Source organism: Dipodomys ordii, unplaced genomic scaffold (assembly GCF_000151885.1).
Source record: "Dipodomys ordii isolate 6190 unplaced genomic scaffold, Dord_2.0 Scaffold405, whole genome shotgun sequence".
Taxonomy (NCBI): Eukaryota; Metazoa; Chordata; class Mammalia; order Rodentia; family Heteromyidae; genus Dipodomys; species Dipodomys ordii.
This window is the reverse complement of record NW_012267621.1, coordinates 145,825-167,077: the sequence shown is the minus strand read 5'-3', so window position 1 is coordinate 167,077 and position 21,253 is coordinate 145,825. Positions and strand designations below refer to the sequence as shown.

Here is a 21,253-nt window from a genome sequence, read left to right as displayed (position 1 = left end):
CGGCCCGCCCAGCCCCGGTGTGGCAGCGGCTCACGGCGGCGGTGGGGCCCCCGCAGCAGCAGGTGCGGATGGCCCGTCAGCAGATGTGGACGGCGCTCGAGGTGGCGCTCCGGGTGCCCTGCCTTTACATCATCGACGCCATCTTCAACTCCTACTACGATTCCAGCCAGAGCCGGTTCTGTATCGTGCTCCAGGTCCTCCTCCGGCTCCTCGGTAAGGCGCAGCGGGAGCCTGCGGGCCGCCACGGCGTCCGCCCGCCCCGCCTTCCTCCGGGGAGGGCCGGGAGTCGCAGTTGGATTCCCCCGAAGGCGTTTTGTGGTGGGGGGAGCGGGGGGAGCGGGGCTTGTGCCGTCTCGGGGCTGGCATCCCCTCCCCCCCGGCCCCATCCGGGGTTCGGTGTGGCGGAGACGGGGACGAGGGAAAAGCGTGCATCCGAGGGCACGCGGCGCTCGCCCTGCTGATGATGTTGGGGATGACTCACGGCCGTGCCCTATGCGACAGCCTTGGCAAAACAGCGACTCTGTCAGTCCCGGGCTGGCCGTGTGAGACCTTGGATTTGTGCCAAGGCTCGAGCCTCAGTTTTCCCTCTACACGTTGCAGGGTGCTGGTTAGGTTGTCATTTCTACTGCAGTTGCAAACCCCACACGATCGCGGAATGTTTGTGGTCAGTGACATCCAAGCCGAGGAGGAGACGGGATTTTGAATGTCAGACCTTGAAACCATTACCCGTAGCCCACGTGAGGAAGGTTATACTAATAACCAGCCCTAAAATTGAGTGAAAGAGAAGCTGCTGAAAACGATTGTGCAATTTTGTCTAGAAAGTATGAACCGTTCGCAAAAAAAGGCTGTAAATCCTAGTTTGATGTACATGGATGAAATGTTCAAAGCTTTTTGTATTTCACTCGGCATTTTCATCTCCATCACTCCAGTGGGAAGCAATTGTGTCAGTTTTTTTCTCCAGTAGTTGCAACTTGGCAAATTTGTTTGATGAGGTAATTCTTGTAACCAGTCTCTGGGGGGCTTCTGCTTTTGAATTGTAGCTGAGAGTGGGTTGATAGTAAGATTCTTCTTTACTAAGCCTTTCTGAATTATAAGCCATCTGTTGCTTTATTCCTACAAAAAAAAAAGGAGTAGCAATAAAGACTGGATTTATTTTTAGCAGAAAATAACAGTATTTGGCATTTGTTACTTCACTTCCGTGGAACATTTTCAGTTGCATTGTCTAATTTAACCTTAGACATCCTACAGGCCAATGGTGGTATTCTCATTTGTACAAAGGAAGAAACTGAGGTTTGGACAGGTTGTTTCGCTCTTGGTACATAGCTAGTAAATGGTTGCCAGAGCCTGGATTTAAAAATGTTTTGACACCAAGTATGGTTTACTTTCTGCTCAGTATGTTGAAATACAGATACAGAATGGAACTGAAAAATGTGGTCATGATTTTTTTTAAGGACAGGAATCTTTAGTAATCCATGGATAGTTAATTTCTGTCATTCCTCCTTTCCTCTGTAAAAGCCTGAGAGCCCCAGGATGTCTGGTAGAAATGGGTGGTGTTTGAGAAGAATGTGTATGTTCATTCTAGCAGTAGTGTACCTCTCCCTATGAATGGTCTCATGGCATAACTGCAGATTCTGAGAACCCCTGGAGACTTGATGATTTAATGCAGTGCTCTGCTCTGAGGCTAGGTAGACAGCTTAAAGGAAACAGCATTTTTTTTAATGCATCATCTGAAGGTGAAAACATTTAACAAAGTAAAGTTTACTCCTACTCACTGTATTTACTGTTGAAGTAAGTCAGAGTTTTGTATTCTGATAGCTTGAAAAAACTCCAGCCATTAACTGTATTATGTCTTGGTTTTCTTTTGTAAAGATGGACGATGATGGTATTTCTTTCATGGGACTTAGGACACTTTGGGCTATTCATGTTAGTATTAGTAAGTTCAGTCACTTTTCAAAAATACTGTATCCTTCCATTAAAACCATACTTTGTTACACCGCCTTTTTTTTTTCTTTTGGTCTGTCATGAGGCTTGAACTCTGGGCCAGAGCCCTCTTCTTCAGCTGAAGGCTAGCGCTCTACCACTTGAGCTACAGCACCACTTCCGGTTTTCTAGTGGTTTATTGGAGATAAGAGTTTCATGGACTTTCCTGCCTGGGCTGGCTTTGAAATGCGATCCTCAGATCTCAGCCTTCTGAGTAGCTAGGATTACAGGCGTGAGCCACCAGCACACGGCTAACCTTAGAAGTTTTTGAGACAAGATCTCAATTATCTGTTAGCCCAATCGTTGCCTCTCAAACATTAGGCCTATTTAGTAAAGGCAGTAATTATCAAAATACTGGCTTAAAAATGTTTCTTTCAATATAGTCACAGGTCAAACTTTATGAGAAGAAAGTATTTTCCAAATCTGTCAGCTGATTTTTCCTATATTGTGCCAATGTAATTGGATGCTATTGTTTTTGTAAGAGTAAGAATGCGGGGGAGAGCTAAAACCCCCAAAAGCAAATAGTGGCAGGTAGGTATGTCAGGTGCCAGTAATAGAAACTGAAATTGACTTCCTGCTTTGTGTCTTAAACTTAGATTTCTCATTGTCGTTATGTGTGAATCTCAATACTTCTCAACATTTCTCAAGCATTACCGATTTTATATGTAATGTTTAAAGTAGTTACTTACTCTGCCTTCTGACATGGTTCAACTATACTTCCATTTTGTGGCAGACTCAACTTGAGATTTCCACAGGTCAGAAAGTAAAGCTTATCATATTGGAGATCCAAATAAAGGTTACAATACATGGAGTGTTTAAAACATCAAGACATTTTTTAAGAAGTGTTAAGTGCTACATGAAATGCTGAAATAGCAAGTTTAAGTCCAAGGTAGAAAATACAAGCTTGGGAGTTTGTTTTAATAGTATTACTCATATGGTGGTAATTTGTTGAGGTGGCTAAGGACTTTGTAAACATAAAAGAGGGCTGGGAAGGTGGCTCAGTGGTAGAGCGCTTGCCTTGCATGCATGGGCCCTGGGTTCGATTCCTCAGTACCACATAAGCAAAAAGAAAAAAGCCAGAGTGGTGCTGTGGCTCAAGTGGTAGAGCGCTAGCCTTGAGCTGAAGAGCTGAGAGACAGCACCCAGGCCCAGAGTTCAGGCCCCACAACCAGACCCCCCCCAAAAAAATGTAAACATAAAAGAAATCTAAGAAATTACAAGGGAAAATCTGATAAATTTGAGTGTATGAAGGTGAAAAACTTCTTAAAACTTTTAAACAATTCTTAAAAACAACAAATTGAGGGGAAAGTCATAGTCTCAGTAACTGTTCTCTATCAATAAAAAATATATATATACTTTCACATGAAATGGGTCTAGCCATTCACAGCAAACAAATGCTTATGATGGTCAATAAGCAAATGTACTTAGTCTGATTTATAATAAGGAAATACAGTAAAAACAGAATTTTGCTTATTAGATGGTCTAGAGTTCAAAGTATAATGAGAAAGTGTTTTAGCAATGGTATTTACCCATTTAGATAAATTTATACAATTAAACTATGCAGACTAATCTATATAACATAGGTTATCCTGTAGCTATGGGTTAAAATAGCCATAATTTTTTTTTTTTTTGTCGGTCGTGGGGCTTGAACTCTGGGCCTGGGCGCTGTCCCTCATCTCTTCAGCTCAAGGTGAGCACTCTACCACTTGAGCTACAGTGCCACTTCCGGTTTTCTGGTGGTTTATTGGAGATAGGAGTCTCACGGTCTCTCCTGCCCAGGCTGGCTTTGAACCGCGATCCTCAGATCTCAGCCTCCTGAGTAGCTAGGATTACAGGCGTGAGCCACCAGGGCCTGGCTTTTCAACAAATTTCTTTCTTTTTTTTTTTTTTTTTTGGGTCCAGTAGTGGGGCCTGAACTCTGGGCCTGGGCGCTGTCCCTCAACTCTTCAGCTCAAGGCTAGTGCTCTACCACTTGAGCCACAGCGCCACTTCCGGCTTTTTTCTTTTTGTTTATGGGGTGCTGAGGAATCGAACCCAGGGCCTCAGGCATGCAAGGCAAGCGCTCTACCACTGAGCCACCTTCCCAGGCCCAAAATAGCCATAATTTTGATAGGCTATAGGTTTTACATAAAACCACTTGGCCCTATGAACTGACATCTACTGTATACTTTTGGACTCACAATTCCAGTTGTAGGGGATTGGGCCTAGAGGTTATAGTTGCACAGGACTATGAACAATGATAGATTCTCAGCATTATTGGAAATAACAAAACATTGAACTTTATACTTAATATAAGTGTATAATAGAAATCTGCTTTAGAGCTAATTACAAGAATGAGAATTATTTTTGGTGCTGAATAATATTTGGTGCTGTAGAAAGATGTGACCAAACCTCTGAAGTAAGCAATCAAAAGTTGAGCAGAAGTAATTATGGATGTCAAAGGGATGGCTTTGTCAACAGTCGCATTATCGACAATTTAGGATAACTCTGTTGGAGGAATGCTGGATTTTTAGCATCCCCATCTGCTACCCCCTAGATAGATGTCTGTAATGCACATACACACACACACACACACACACACACAACTCAAATGTGATCATTCACTTACTCATATGGAAAAGAATTATACACTGTAGTTACTTAAATATGAACAACCAGTTCTAATGGAACTAACATGTAAATGTGAAATGTTGAACTTTGAATATGTAATATCTTGTTTTCAATCGTAAGTGAATTCTTTTAGAAATATATGAAAGCAAATGTATAAAGTTTGATAAATTGGTATTAAATTTTAAAACCTTGCCAGCTGCCAGTGGCTCATACCTGCAATCCTAGCTACTCAGGAGGCTGAGATCTGAGGATCGTGGTTTGAAGCCAGCCAGGGCAGGAAATTTGTGAGACTCTTATTTCTAGTTAACCACCAAAAAGCTAGAAGTGGAGCCTTAGCGAAAAAGCTCAGGGATAGCGATAGCATTCAGGCCCTGAGTTCAATCCCCAGGACACTCTCACAAGGTAAAACCTCTTATGCAATAACATGTGCACTGATGGGGCTGGGAAGGTGGCTCAGTGGTAGAGCGATTGTCTTGCATGCATGAGGCCCTGGGTTCGATTCCCCATCACCACATAAGCAGAAAAAAAAAAAGCCAGAAGTGGCGTTGTAGCTCAAGTGGTAGAGTGCTAGCTTTGAGCTGAAGAGCTGAGGGACAGCTCCCAGGCCCAGAGTTCAAGCCCCATGACCGGACCCAAAAAAAAAATGTGCGTTGATTTATATATGAATAAATGCTTAATTATTTGCTAGGATGTACAGGAAAGTTTTAAGTTGTTCTACCTCTTTAATGCCAGTAAGACAGTGTAATGATGTAGTTTTTCCTACCCTCACAGACTAGAATGCTTTATATCTGCTCACCAAAATGTGTGTGAGGATCTTTCCCCACCAGCAGCCAATTCTGAATAGATTGTTCAGAAGCCACTAGTGGTTGTCCTTTAATTCAGCTCCATGCTATGATGCCATCTACCTAGAGGTACCTTTATATTCCTCAGATTAAGGGCTTGGATTCAGATACCGGTCATGACACAAGTTGAGACCTGTATTTCTAACTTAAGGGATGTCATTTCCTCTTTGCTTTCTTCTTTGCAGATCTCTTAATGTGCTAGATTGTAACACAGAACCCAGTGAAATTACTTGTATTTGCTCTTTTATTATAACTTTCTTTTACAAAAGATACACGAACACACATGGAAAAGACAGATGGGCAGGAAGGGGGGGGTGGAGTGAAGATGGGAGGAAGGGGGGGTGTCTGTGCCCTCTCTTTACCCATCGACCTCCAGGAACCTCCATTGGTCCTGAACTCAGAACTCAGTCTTGTAGGGGGTTTTGTGGCAGCTTTATTATTATTCAGACATGATTAAGTCATTGGCCACTGATTTAGGCACTCAATTTAATCACCCTCCCCCTTCCCAGAGAAGTGGTTCTCCTGGCAACCAGCCCCCCATCCTCAGCCCCAGCCTTCAATCATCTCATTGGTGTCTTATTGACACACAAGAGAGCCAACTATTCCTTTTTCTTTTTTCTTTTTTTTTTTGTGGGGGGGATCCAGTCGTGGGCCTGAACTCTGGGCCTGGGCGCTGTCCCTCAGCTCTTCAGCTCAAGGCTAGCGCTCTACAACTTGAGCCACAGTGCCACTTCAGGCTTTTTTTTTTTCTGCTTATGTGGTGCTGAGGAATCGAACCCAAGGCCTCATGCATGCAAGGCAAGCACTGTACCACTGAGCCACCTTCCCAGCCCCCTTTATAACTATTTCAAGGATTTTAGGAACTGTTAGGAATCTGGATGAGGACCAGATACATACATTTCACAATATTACAGATAGCAAAGACAAAAACTAGAAAAACAATTGGTTAACTTGTCCTTTAATGCCTCCTTAGGGTTCAGTTGTTTTAATCTTGTTTTAATCTTGTTATAATCTTGTGAAAGTGTATACCTGGATGGCCCCGATGTTTCATTGTTTCCATTTTACTGAAAATGAAAGTATGAGCGTCCCTCCCCCTTTTCTCCTTACCATATGGATATGTAGCTGTGGCTGCAAATCCTGATCCATTCTAGTGCTGGAATTACAGCCAGGGGCAGCACACTCAGTTTAGAAACTCTTCCTTTGTGGCATAAGTTGTCTAGTATGCTAACAGATTGACTGCATCTCAGGACATTTTGTTTACTTAGTCTTAACTTTCTTCTGTTACAGTCTCCCTGGGGAGTGAGGTAGTAATAACAGTTATTGCTGTGCTTCCTCATCGTTACTGAGTTAGAAGTGTTTTCCTACTGCCTTCTTTAGGTTGTTTTAACTGTACCAAGGGATCTGGAGAGTTCTAAGTACCATGTCTTCTTTCCTTCTAATTCTTAGACATAAATTTTCAGGAGAGGTTGAGAGTACAGATGGACTTGACATATAGAAGAGTGAATAGGTGGTGCACTTCTGTAATCTCATCAGTTGCGAGGCTGAGCTGAGAGGGTCTTGAGTTTGAACTATTCTAGGTTATATATGATTTGAGGTCAGTTTAGTTTATATAGTGAGACTTTTTTTTTAAGTAAACACTTCATTGTATAATATGCAATAAGTTTTTTTCCTTTCTCTTTGTTATAGTAATCTACATTGAAAAGATCTTGAATTCATGAATTGGGTTTATACATAACGAGCTCCTGAATTGGTTTTGGCACTTGCTTTTTTTTTTTTTTTTTTTGGTCATGGACCTGAACGCTGTCCCTCAGCTCTTCAGCTCAAGGCTAGGGCTCTACCATTTGAGCCAGTGTCAGTTCTGGCTTTTTCTGCTTACGTGGTGCTGAGGAATCGAACCCAGGGCTTCATGCATGCAAGGCAAGCACTCTACCACTGAGCCAACTTCCCAGCCCCAGCACATGCTTCTTTGAGAACTACCTTGAAACCTTTAGTGGAACTCTATATCACTGTAGATATGGACTGAAATCTTCATGTTGCAGTTTCACATAGCTCTTACTCTAGTGTCCAAGGTGATTAAAAAAAATAAAGATAAAGCAAGTCACTCATAAACATGAATGAAAAGCTTTCCCTCAGCTTAATTTCCTTGGACCTATAGGATAAATACCAAGAAAGTTTCATGTGTAAAGTTGTGAAAAGGCATGGGAACATTGATAATCTTAGTACTCCCCACAGAGCACTAAAGAAAAATTACTTTGGAGACTTTTACTTGGGAAGTTGATTTTTATTTATTTCCTGTGAAATGAGAGTTGAATCTCTCCATAGGAACATGACTATAAATGAACAGTAGAAAAACTTCACCTATTTACAAACGTAGAGTAGGAATTAAAACAAGTGTATGTATGCTCTTGAAGTGATTTCACTTACATGTTGGGAATACAATTTTTTTTTAATCTTTAAGTAGTTTTACAAAGGAGTTGCCATTGAGAATATAATTTTAATCAGGAAAATAGTATTAGGTTGTTACCTGGAAGGCACACCCAGACAGACTTGTAGGTTGTAATCTCAGCACATTATAGTCTTTCTTTACTCTTTTTTTCCTTTGATACATTTGCACAAAGAAAAATGGCACATTTTATCCAAATGTAGTTCTAATTTTCAAGTCATCCTTTTATTTCTATGTAAGAAATAAACTTCAGGAGGAAAAATGCAGAATATAAAGCTAGTTATAAAAGTGCCACAGATGTCATGAATGGCTACTGGTGGAGATTAGCTTACCATTTTATGAGTAGCAAATTGGTTAAAAAATTACAGTAGCTGCTTGCTTCTCTCCCTTTCAGGTAGTGAGTAGAGCTAATGTTACTTTGATTTGGTTTTAATTAATCTATGTAAAACGCTTAAATTGGGTGTCAGTGGTTCACACCTGCAATCTAAGCAGCCAAGGAGGCTGAGATTGAGGAGCTCATGATTTGGGACCAGCTGGATCTACACATTAGACTTCTTGACCAACGTGTGGTGGCACATGCCTGTCATTCCAGCTTTGACAGGAAGCCTAAGATAGATTGCTATCTTTATGTGTACCTGGGCAAGAAATGAGACCCTATCTCAACAATAACCTGCACAAAAGAGGTCTGGTGTCATAACACCAGTGGTAGAGCACCTGTCTCAACAAATATGAAGTCCTGAGGTCAAACCTCAGTACTGCTCCTCCAAAATCAATTAAGCTTTGTGTCAGGGAACATAATTCCCCTCCCCCCCCACACACACACCAGTAAGATTAGATATAGTAGATTACATAAAGTGGACTGAATTGTATTTCCTTGTTACTTTGCATGGAAAAAGCTATTTTCTGTTGAAAGAGCCCCAGTTCTGTTTGGGAGATGACTATGTGGTTTTTAGCTTTTTTTATTTTTTAAACAAATGACCTGATATGTTGGCCAGTCTGTGGGCAAAGTCATCTCTTGAAGGAACTCGTTTTTTTTTTTAACATGCAACTGGCTATGAAATGCTCCCGCTGCAGTTTGTAGCACCTTTCTTGAAACATGCTGATACAAAGTGGCTAGCCAGGTGTTTCGTTTGTGGCATTTTCTGTATTTTAGATACGTTTTCTCAGCTTTGCCTTATCCTTTCATAGGTTTCATTTTTCTGTGTTTATTTTGTGATTGCCTTTAAAAAATCCAGATGTGATGGAATCATAAATTATGTCAATGAATACTGATTGAGTTACTTTGTGGGATCCTCTACAAAGTAAGACCTTTGCTGGCTATCAGGGAAGCGTCATATACATAATAGAGTAGATGATGCCTATCAAAGAACTACAAGTGACAGTGTCTGGTGGTAGCTTTACTGAGTTCTGTGGGTATGCTGAAGGAACAGTTACTAACAATGAAGGCAGGTCTCTAAATGGGTAGAAACTGAGCAGTCAGGAATGGGCAGGTAGGGGGCATCACTAAAGAAAGGAATATAAGCACATGTGATTATGGCATAGAAAAGCATGTGTTTGCGGAGATGTTCTAGCACATTGGTGTGTGTGTAAGAAAGAATGCCACTCTAAAGAAAATTAGGTCCATTAGTTCCAGAACATAGTTTAAGTCCATAATAATTTCAGAACCATGAAGAATAAATAAGAGCTGAGGAATGAAGAAAGACATTTTGGCTTGCCAAATGGATTTAGATGAGTTATTTGCTGACATTTGAGCAAAGACAATTAAAATTGTTAGCATTTGATCACCAACTAGAAAAGTTTGAAGATTAAGGGCCCCCAGCATCTTTAAGTGAATAATAATAATAATGAGATCTTCTGCTGGAGCTGGAAATCGTAAGAACAAGCTCGTTTTGATTCAGGGAAAGTTAGACTTCAGATGTTGAGTTTTGTAGTTAAATGTAAGAGTGGAACTAGGTGAATATTTTGATGTCATCCCCCACGTTGAACCATTGGCTTGACATTGTGTTTACTGTGTAATCAATCTCACTTCAAAAATATGAATTTTTTGGCAGAGCACAAAGTAAGTTTGGGGCCAGATATATGTCATCATCATGCTGCTTACAGCAATTCTCACGGAACAGAAGTGCAGGTGTCATTTGGTTATCTGACTGTTGACAGTGATTACCTCGTTAAGGCACAGATACATTACCATCTTTTTAACATGGCTTGTTTTTCTGAATGTTATTTTTTTAATTGAAGAATGAAATGATTATTTGAAGAAGTAGATGGAGTAATGTGAAGGAAAAGGGAACATAGAGGACATTTCTGAAATTTGAAGGAAAGTACGCTGAGAAAAAAGTTGGACCTCCCAAACAAGTAAAATTTGAAGGAAAGCATGCTGAGAAAAAAGCTGGACCTCCCAAACAAGTTGAGCCCTTACAGAATCTATTTACAGAGCAGAAAAGCAGGAGCTGGCCTGAGTTCATAGTGAAACTTAAACCTGATTTCCTAAAGAACACACACAAACACATGTTTCCCATTTGGGTCATTATTTTTTCAGTGGAATTACTTCACGTTCCTTAGTATTTGAAAGGTATCTTTTCAGTTTTAAGGGTTATTAAAAAAAAGGTGCATGTGGCTGAGAATGTGGCCTAATGGTGGTAGAGTGCTTGTCTAGCATGCATGAAAGCCTTGGGTTCAATTCCTAAGAACCACATAAACAGAAAGAGCCAGAAGTGCCACTGTGGCTTGAGTGGTAGAGTGTTAGCCTTGAGCAACTGAGGCTCAGGGACAGTGCCAAGGCCCTGAGTTCAAGCCCTAGGACTGGCAAAAAAAAAAAAAAGAACAGTGCATGTCATTACAAATATTGTCCCGAAGATAAGTTAGTATGTTGTGCCTGGACGTACAGTATTATACAGTTACTTCGGAAATTAGAAAAACGAGTAGTATTTACATATAAAATGTTTGGTCTGGCCTCATACTCTTGACTTGATAAAACATTATTGAGGGGCTGGGAAGGTGGCTTAGTGGTAGAGCGTGTGCTTTGCATGCATGAGGCCCTGGGTTCGATTCCTCAGCACCACATAAGCAAAAAGAAAAAAGCCGGGAGTGGCGCTGTGGCTCAAGTGGTAGAGCACTAGCCTTGAGCTGAAGAGCTGAGGGACAGTGCCCAGGCCCAGAGTTCAGGCCCCATGACCAGACCCCCCCCCCAAAAAAAAACTTTATTGATCCTTAAGTGTAAATTGTCTCAAGGCTTAACCTCCATAACATTGGAAATATTCATAATTAAAGAAAATCATAACTATTAATACAAACACATGCTTCAAAATATTTTATTCAGTAACCTTTTCTTTTTCCTTTTTTTCTCCTTTAGGGATATTTGTATCCAGTATTGTTCTGATCTTGTCACAGCGATCACTTTTCAAGTTTTACATGTACAGCTCAGCCTTTCTGTTAGCTGCAACTTCAGTGTTGGTGAATTATTATGCTGCTTTGCACATTGACTTCTATGGTGCCTACAACACATCAGCTTTTGGGATCGAGCTGCTTCCTCGGAAAGGGCCCTCACTGTGGATGGCACTCGTGGTTCTACAGCTAACATTTGGAATTGGATACATCACACTACTCCAGATTCAGTCCATCTATTCACAGTTAATTATTTTGGATCTGTTGGTTCCTGTAATAGGTTTAATCACAGAGCTACCATTACACATCAGAGAGACTTTAGTTTTTACCTCATCCTTGATCCTCATATTAAATACAGTGCTTGTCTTGGCAGTGAAACTTAAGTGGTTTTATTATTCCACACGATATGTTTATCTTTTAGTGAGGCACATGTATCGAATTTATGGATTACAGTTATTGATGGAAGACACATGGAAGAGGATTCGTTTCCCAGATATACTTCGAGTCTTCTGGCTAACAAGAATTACAGCCCAGGCTACAGTGTTAATATACATTTTAAGGATGGCAAATGAAACTGAGTCCTACTTTATTTCTTGGGATGATTTTTGGGACCTCATTTGCAATCTTATAATTAGTGGATGTGATTCTACCTTAACTGTACTGGGCATGAGTGCTGTAATTTCCTCAGTAGCCCATTACTTGGGTCTTGGAATATTGGCCTTTATTGGATCAACTGAAGAAGATGACAGGCGGCTTGGCTTTGTAGCACCTGTTTTATTTTTTATTTTGGCTCTTCAGACTGGTTTAAGTGGGTTAAGGCCAGAAGAGAGACTTATTCGCTTAAGTAGAAACATGTGCCTTTTATTAACTGCAGTCCTGCATTTCATCCATGGGATGACAGACCCTGTATTAATGTCTCTCAGTGCCTCCCATGTGTCATCTTTTCGTAGACATTTCCCCGTGCTGTTTGTCTCTGCTTGCCTGTTTGTCCTTCCTGTTTTACTCAGTTATGTTCTCTGGCATCACTATGCACTAAATACATGGTTGTTTGCAGTCACAGCCTTTTGTGTGGAACTCTGCTTAAAAGTAATTGTTTCTCTCACTGTTTATACGTTATTCATGATCGATGGCTACTATAATGTCCTCTGGGAAAAGCTTGATGATTATGTCTACTATGTTCGTTCAACAGGCAATATTATTGAATTTATATTTGGAGTAGTAATGTTTGGAAATGGGGCTTATACTATGATGTTTGAGTCAGGAAGTAAAATTCGGGCTTGTATGATGTGCCTACATGCTTATTTTAACATCTACTTACAAGCAAAAAATGGCTGGAAGACATTCATGAATCGTAGAACTGCCGTGAAGAAAATCAACTCGCTTCCTGAAATAAAAGGGAGCCGCTTGCAAGAAATAGATGACGTATGTGCAATCTGCTACCATGAGTTTACAACATCTGCTCGTATTACACCTTGTAATCACTATTTCCATGCACTTTGCCTTCGGAAATGGCTGTACATTCAAGACACTTGTCCAATGTGCCATCAAAAAGTATACATTGAAGATGATATCAAGGATAATTCAAATGTGTCTAACAACAATGGATTTATTGCACCCAATGAAAATCAAAATCCAGAGGAAGCTATAAGAGAAGATGCTGCTGAATCTGACAGGGAATTGAATGAAGATGACAGTACCGATTGTGATGATGATGATGATGATGATGATGTTCAAAGGGAAAGAAATGGAGGGATTCGGCACACAGGCGCAGCAGCTGAAGAACTTGTTAATGATGACACTGATTAAAATAGCATTTACTAATCATTGAGGTATTCGTTTAAAATTCAGTTCATCCAAAATGAAGTAATATGCTTCACTTCAGTGTGTAACCAAGCACAAAAAACAGTATCAATGTTGAATCTGTGAATGGTTTTCCGTTTACTGTGATGTGCTACTGTAAATATACCTCTTTAATTACTTCTGGTCTCTTTGGTGACCTATTTAAATTTGTGTACATTATTGTACATAGAATAAAATGTTTTCACGTTTTTATGACAAAATTTGAACAAATAGCTTTTTAATAGATGTAATGATCATAAGGTGCGTCAACTGTGCCAAAGATTCCTCAATGAAATTTTATCATGTATCCAACTGTGGGCACTAGTTTTTCTTAAGAATGAGTGGGAGGATGAAAGTGTAAAATCATGAAATCACACAAAAGTCAAAGGTATAAAATATTTTGGACTAGAGGAGAAAGGTTACAGAGGTACCAGTCTTCTAGAAGTAATTTAAATTTTGAAATTTAAGTAGCAATATAGTTGATCTGAGTTCAGAAGTCACAAGTCAAAGGCAGAAAGAATTGAGAAATAGGCTTGTTTCAACTAAACTTTGGTATAAACTAGAATGTGCTGTTGATATTTGTGTCATAAAATTGTCCTCTCAGACTTGATGAGATTGCATAATAAAAATAGTGAGGCATTAAGTGATTTAAAAAAAATTGGATTCAGTTTTGTGGACAAATAATGAGGGGAGGAGGGTTGGTGCAATGATACATCTTTAGAAATCTCCCAGAAAATTCTCTTTATTGAATATGCAGTTTCACCATGAAATTTCATGTAATGGAAAATAGAAGACATATAAGTTAACATCAAGAAAAAAATACTTTAGTGCTGTTGTTGTATAACGTATTGGCTAATTCCAGTGGATCCTCATCTCTTACTGCTGACATTATCTCCAGTATTTGACTAAAAAAAAAAAAAAAAGATAGTTAGCTTTAGCTTCCATGAAGGTCTTCTCTTTTAGGTCTTCGCACTTTTAACAAAGTATGTTGAAAGTAAAGTTTTCAGTGGTATCAATAGATAAACCTCACTTATTTTACCATCAACTAGAGACACAGTTCTGGAGCTCACCTCTATATAAAACGGAGCCAAGATCCAGGTTCAAGTAAATTATAAAACTGGCCTACATTATGTATAACACAATCGTGGTAGGTTAGCCCAGTAGAAATGAGTCCTGGTTTAGTTTAGCTTCATTTCCATTTGTAAGAGTGTAGTGATGTGACCCAGAGGGATAGCACCTAGAGTTTGCAAACCACTGCTTTAGTCCTTTACATGAACTGGGAGCACAGTGACAGTAAGTGTAAAAAAGTGAAGAGGGCAGTACTTGTCCTGTGTTTTGTTCCTTGCAAGACAAAATAGTCCAGAGGTCCCAGCTTTCAGTTTCCTTGCCTAAAATAATTAACAGTATCTCCTAGTAGTATTATAGAGGTGTAGTATATCTTTTATATGTGAAAGTTCTAGTCCAAATTAAACTTTGAAATACTGTGTTAAGCTTTTGGTTCTTCTAAATATGAACACCTAAAGAAATTAAGAGTGGAGATTAACTGGAATTAAAAAAATTATAATAGTGACATGGGAGTATATGCATACTTGCTAGCATACAAACCCAATTATACTAGATGTGTGTGCTATCTGAAAAAAATATTAAAAGCAAATCTAATAGTAAACCATTTTTCCTAAGTAAACTTAAAAGTTTTCTTCTATGGATTCTTAAGCAGTGCTGGTGATGCTGTATAATTTAGAAGTTCACAATGGCTTTAAGACTATATTGTAGGGAATAGTCACTTTTCATATGTAGAAACTTGTTTATAAGTCTGTTGGTATCGAATATAAAGTTTATAGCTAGTTGCACATCTCTTTTGCATCTAACCTACTTATGTAGCTTTCATGGTCTAGAGCTACAGTTACTCTAAAAAAAATTTAATAGTTTTTGCTTAATATGGCACTCTTAGACTGGGCAAGTTTTGCAAGATCCCCTTTGGAGTCTTTCCTCACACTGGATAACCAGTTATACCTTAGGGAAAAAAAAAAAGAGCACTGTTGTGCTTTGAATATTTTGGTGCCCTGATAAAATCTAAACTATCAAAGTCAGCATACAGGAGCCCTAAGGACCTGGCCTCACTGTGCCTTCTCAGACTTGACTTACATATACCCTGTATACCCTACTTTCTCCACACTAAGTTCATTGTTCCCCAGGAGCCAGCCATCCCTCAGTAGAGTGCCTTTGCTCAAGGTGTTTGGCTCAACTCCTAGTCATACTTAGTAAACAGCTGAAATGTCACCTTAGTAAAGTACTCTCAGTTCCCTCAGGGCAGACAGTTGCTATGTTTAAGGTCCCAGTAGTAGATTTCATACCTCTGCAACAGTTGCAAGATCTTGGACTTGGACTCTTGTCTGCCTTCAGCTTGGGGAAAGCCTGACAGTCTCCAAGGGCCTGGCACAGCTGTGGGCAGGTGAGCCACAGGCACAGTGCTGGTTTTTCTAGGTACCTTAGTAACTTTGGAGCTCCTGACATAGCAGGAGCTCCAGAGAACTTATGATCTAAATGGAGGGATGATCTTTATACAAATAATTACAGGTAAAACTGCTAGGAGAATGGATGTGATAATAATGAATTTGTAAGTAGGAATTAACTTGCCAGTTAGCAATTAGATCAGAGAAATATGTGTAGGAAACATTTACATTTTTCAGCTTTTAAATGTTCACTTTTCCCAAGCTATACCTGTTTAGCTGACTTGAAGAGTAAGTGTACATGATTGTAATTTCATAGTTCTTAACAGTCTTGCATTTAAAAAATTTTGAAATTTTGCCTTGCAAAGGTACAGCAAAAGTCAACAGCTATAATTTTATATAACATTATGACATTTGAGTATACTATTGGCAGCTACTCCTAAGCCACTGCTGGCAAAATATCAGTTTCTTATATTAATATCCTCTCAAATCTCTAAATTACTATTAAAAATTGCTTCTTGTGCTTGACTTTGTTACCTTCATTTCATAAGCTACCAGAAAGTAAGCTCCTCACTAAGGATTTTTAAGTGTTTGCCGAAGCCAGCAGGGTAGCATAGTATTAAAGGAAAAGAACCTCAATTTTATTTTTTCCTTTTGGTAGTATTGGGGTTTGAACTCAGGTGGCCTCATGCTTGCTAGGCAGGTACTCTACCCCTTCAGTAATGCCTCCAGACCTTCTTTTGCTTTATTGATTCAGGTAGGATCTCAGGTTTTTGCCTAGGCTGGCCTGGACCAAAGCCTTCCGTGTGGCTAGGATGACAGGTACACACCATACCTGGCTTATTTGTTGAACTGGAGTCTCAACTTTTTGCCTGGGCTGGCCTCAAACCATGAACCTCCCAAACTCCATGTCTAAGTATCTGTGGTTATGGATAATAAGCTGCCGTACTTTTTTGCATTGCTAAATTTATGGTATAGCTTATCTAATAGTCATTATTCATTAAAATTACTCTTAAAAGATGGTGCATTTGGGAGAAACTATAAACAGTCCAGTATTTTTATGGATATGTTGTACTTATTGGAAACCACAGTGGACTGATAAAGTACAGATTTACATTACCTGATTGTATGAACAAAATAAATTGGATATATGCCACTAAAATTGTATAATCAACTTTTTCTGTTTAAGATACTTTTTCAGCTCTTTGACAGATGAGTGATAACCTCTCCACATGTGCTGTACATTGCCACAGAACAACTCTGAATTATTTTTAGGAAATAGAAAGTTCTGCCCTCTCACCCCCATTCCCTTCCCGCCTTTTTTGGGGGTTGTGAAAAGAAAATCCCAGTACCTGTTTTTGTCTCAAGGCTTAGAGAAATGTGTTATTTGATTTGGGTTGCCAAGTGATTTAAAATGCAGATAAAAGATCAGCCACAGGGAGGTTCAGAAGAACAGAACTCAACCAGGTCAGGTGACTGACAAAATGCACAGCTTTTAGATCTTTTCCCTCCTATGAAATAACTAATGGCCAGCTCATACAGTGGAGCTATAAAACCACATAGCAGCTATGATAGAGCAATTCATGTATCACTCCTCCAAATCGTTACTTATTGAAGTGGTCTTTGACCTGAACTTGAACTTGGATCATAGTGATGTGTCAATGCAGGTTTTTTTTTTAAATTTAATTTAATTTCTTTTTTCAATTCAGGTTTATCAACTCATGTATTAAAAATGACCAGAACTTGATTTTGGATTTCTCAGAACTTCTGCCCCTTGAATTCATTCTGTAAGTGACGTGGTTTTAAATGATTTTGAAGATTGAAAAAGCAAGACACTTACATTATATGGCAGGGTTCATTTCTGTCTTTTAAACAATGCCCGTTTTCCCACTTCTTTTTGGTAGGAAATGAAGTTTTTATATATTTTGATCCAGCATGTGTATTTTTGACTCCACACCAAGGTGCATCTAGTTAGGCAGAAAAAGAAGTATTAGTGGGTTTATACTTTTCTTTTGGCAGTACTGGAGTGTGAACTCAGGGCCACAAAGTTAATACAAATGAGCTCTACCATAAGAGTCACATCCACAGCCTTTCTAAGCTCTAGTTATTTTTCAGACGAGGTCTTGCAATTGTGTCTAGGGCTGCCCTTAGCTTGCAATATACCGGCCTGCACCTCCGGCCTCCTATGCAGCCGAGATCACAGGCATACATCAGTATGCGCAGTGTATTTGTTGCGGGGTAGTGGTAAAATCCTGCTAACTTTTTGCCCAGGGCTGGCTTCTGGCCAGGATCTCCCCTTCTGAGCCACCTGCCCAGAGGCTTCCTATGGCAATATAACAAAACATTTTTTTTAAGCACAAGATAAAATTCTAGGTTGCATATTAAATACTTTCCCACTGTTTTCTGCTAACAGTGTATGTACATGTGGTTGGCTGAGTGTGTGCTTAGCAAGCATGAGGCCAAGTTCAATCTCAAGTATCACATAAGACCTAAGCCTAGGAGAAATATAATGGGAACATAAACACATTTAACGTGAAATGGCTCTCTTGCCTCCATGGAATGTGAAGCCAGTGCCTTTGGATACTTATTTAATAGTCACAATAGCTCACATATTGTATAAGCACTGTGCCTCTAACAAAATCATTTTGTTTTCATGACTACCCAAGGATTTAAAAATAATTTAGAGTGGCTCTGTCTGGACTTTGCCAAATGCCATGGTATGAGAGCCTTGAATTAAGGTGCTTAAATAGTTTTAGCTTTTAATCTTGTTTTAAGAAGTATCACTAAAATTTTACATTAAGGCAATTTGGTTTAAATTTTTTTTTTTTGTCGGCCATGGGACTTGAACTCTGGGCCTGGGGGCTGTCCCTCAGCTCTTCAGCTCAAGGCGAGCGCTCTACCACTTGAGCTACAGTGCTACTTCCGGTTTTCTGGTGGTTTATTGGAGATAGGAGTCTCACGGTCTCTCCTGCCCGGGCTGGCTTTGAACTGCGATCCTCAGATCTCAGCCTCCTGAGTAGCTAGGATTACAGGCGTGAGCCACCAGCGCCCGGCTGGTTTAAATTTTTGTAGTGTTATGGAATCAAGCCATTATAAAGATGGTGTTGTATAAAAGACCTGAATAGATCATAACACCAACTCTGAGGCTAGTAGACATGTTCAATTATTTATTAATATCTACAATGTCTTTGGTTATCAGATCTGACATGCTATTTTAAAATTTTTTTATGCTTAGCCAAACTTCTAATATTGGGGGGAAAACTGTATAAATACTTCACTAATAACAATCTCCCCAAATCTCTGCTACTTGAACCATGCTCCCAGCTCTGTACATACTATTTAAAAGTACTTAACAACTGGGCACTATTGGTTTAGACCCATAATCCTAGCTACACAGGAGGCTGAGATGTAAGGATCATGATAGAAGCCAGACTGGGCAGGAAAGTCTATGAGCCTCTGATGTCCAGTAAACTACCAAAAAGTTGGAAATAGAGTTGTGGTATGTGGTAGAATGCTAGCCTTGGGCACAAAAGCTCGGGTGTATATCACCCAGGATCTGATTTCAAACCCTAGGATCATCACACACAAAGTACTTAACAATACCTTTGAAGTCAAATTTTCTTTTCTAGCTTTTTTTTTTTCAGGGTAGGGGAGGTTATAGTTTAATATGAAACTTAAAAAGTTCTGAAAATATCAACTTACCAGTCTCAATCATTAACTTTTCACTAGGTATTGACTTCAGGACTTCCAAATTAGCTTCAGTTTTCAGTGAGCTTTAAAAAGAGTATTTATCTTTTAAAAATAGCATTTAGTGAATAACTTAAAAACTTTAGAACAAATTTCAAAACCCCATATGTAATTTTGTTTTCAGTATATTTTCAAAAATATTTGCACATTTCTTATCCTTCACAGATCCCAGATTTAGATCAATTCTGATCAGATTTCCCTTTTGAAGATACAACTTTTCAGGCTTCTTAATTACTTCAGTAACTTTATGTACCAGTCTAAGTAAAATTTAAATTTTTTGTGTGCCAATACTGGGGCTTGAACTCAGGGTCGTAGGCACTGTCCTTTAGCTTTTTCATTGAAGGCTGGCACTATATCGCTTGAGTAATAGCTCCACTTCCAGCTTTTTGGTCTTTTAACTGGAAATAAGAGTTTTTTAGACTTTCCTGTCCCGAATTATCGCAATTCTCAGATCTCAGCCTCCTGAGTAGTGAGGATTACAAGTGTGAGCCAGCAGCATCTGGTTCTAAAATTTAACTTTTTAAAAATTCCTTTGCATAACTTAAGAGTGTTCAAAAAGCTGTTAACTTTCATTTTCAGCCTGGGACAGTGTATTCCTGCCCTCCTTTTACTCTAGTAGAATCACTGTCTGCACCTTGCCATGGTTTCTTAGGGAGGAAGAACTTCACTCCTTCCATCTGCCCTTGGCCTCAAGACTAGCTTTGGGCCAATGAGCTGATATGACTCCTGGCAATGTGCCCGTCTAAGGTTTGGATGGCATGGTATCTGAGCAGCATGCACTGATAACCAAGTATTTATTACCTCTTCAGCCTAGTGCCCAGATGGAAAACAGAACCAATGGCAGAGAGTTCAGCCTGTCTGCCAAACTCAGTTGACCCCAGATCTCCAAGTGTGGACACGCATGCCTTCTGTGATGCCAGTGAGCTGCAACAGCTACTACATATTGTAGCAGCTAATGTCCTTACATTTTAAAGAAGTTGATGTCAAAATTAACCTAATTTTTTTTTTCAGAAATTTTAGGTTCCCAGCCAAAGTGAGCAGGAGGTAGCGACTCACACTTCATGCCCCCATATGTGTACACACAGCCTGCTTCACTCTCCAGAGTCCACACCAGTGGTGCACTTAAGTGATAACTTACGCTGTGGGTCACTGTGGTACTGAGGTTTGAACTCAGAGCCTCAGAATTACTAGGCAAGTACTCTACCACTAAGCTACACTTCCAGCTCTTTTCTGGGCTCATTTTTTAGGTAGGATCTTACTTCCTGCCTAGTTTCAATTAAGAAGAAAGGTTATTGAAAACTACCCAGGCTGAGGCCCTGAACCTTGATTCTCCTCATCTCAATCTCCTCATCAGCTAGTAGTACAAGCATAATCCACAATTACCTAGCTAGGGTTAATTTTTTATGTACAGTCTATGGCTTGGGGCAAATGAGATGTATCTATCATTAGACATACATCCTCCATTATTATGAGTATAGAGGGCGTATCCACTGATATACAGAGTAGTTTCCCTGCCTAAAAATCCTCTGTGCTCTATCTTCCTCTCTCCTTACTGTGGAAACCACTGATCTGTTTGCAGTCTTTTCAAAATACCTTCATCCAAAATAAGAAAAATAAAATAGCATATTTTGGTGAAGTCTGTAGACATGTTGCCCCAGTCACAACACAGAAAACAGAAAGCAGACAAATTATATATGACTTGTGTTTAATTGCTAAATGACTTAAATGTGCCTATGGAGAGAAAGACAAGCAAACCAATTCATCTAAGAAACAGATTCTAAGAACTGGGTACCTAGAAACTGGGATAAGGCAGGGAATGGAAACTGAAAAGTCTAAGGAAATGATAGAGCTTCAAAATTATCTGTGATTGAAAAAAAGAAGAGCATAAATCAGAGTAGCTAGACAATGACTACCATAGTGTAGGTGCAGGTATGGGCCTGAAAACTACAGCTGATTGC

The 21,253-nt window shown here is 39.7% G+C and overlaps 2 protein-coding genes across 2 annotated transcripts in view; one reads left to right on the top strand and one right to left on the bottom strand.

The window, feature by feature from the left end:
• Positions 1–6: 6 nt before the first annotated feature.
• On the top strand, positions 7–13,325 carry Rnf139 (ring finger protein 139). Its single transcript, XM_013036752.1, has 2 exons — positions 7–213; positions 11,228–13,325. Exons 1-2 carry the CDS (start codon positions 69–71, stop codon positions 13,063–13,065), a joined length of 1,983 nt encoding a protein of 660 aa, XP_012892206.1. The 5' UTR covers positions 7–68; the 3' UTR covers positions 13,066–13,325.
• A 499-nt stretch (positions 13,326–13,824) lies between these two features.
• Positions 13,825–21,253, bottom strand: part of Tatdn1 (TatD DNase domain containing 1) — a 28,472-nt gene continuing 21,043 nt past the window's right edge. Inside the window, exons 10-12 of the mRNA XM_013036753.1 lie at positions 19,251–19,321; positions 17,389–17,515; positions 13,825–14,003 (exon numbers count right to left, since the gene is read on the bottom strand). Coding sequence (XP_012892207.1) covers positions 13,907–14,003; positions 17,389–17,515; positions 19,251–19,321 — 295 coding nt within the window. The 3' untranslated portion in view covers positions 13,825–13,906. The remainder of the gene's footprint in view (positions 14,004–17,388; positions 17,516–19,250; positions 19,322–21,253) is intronic.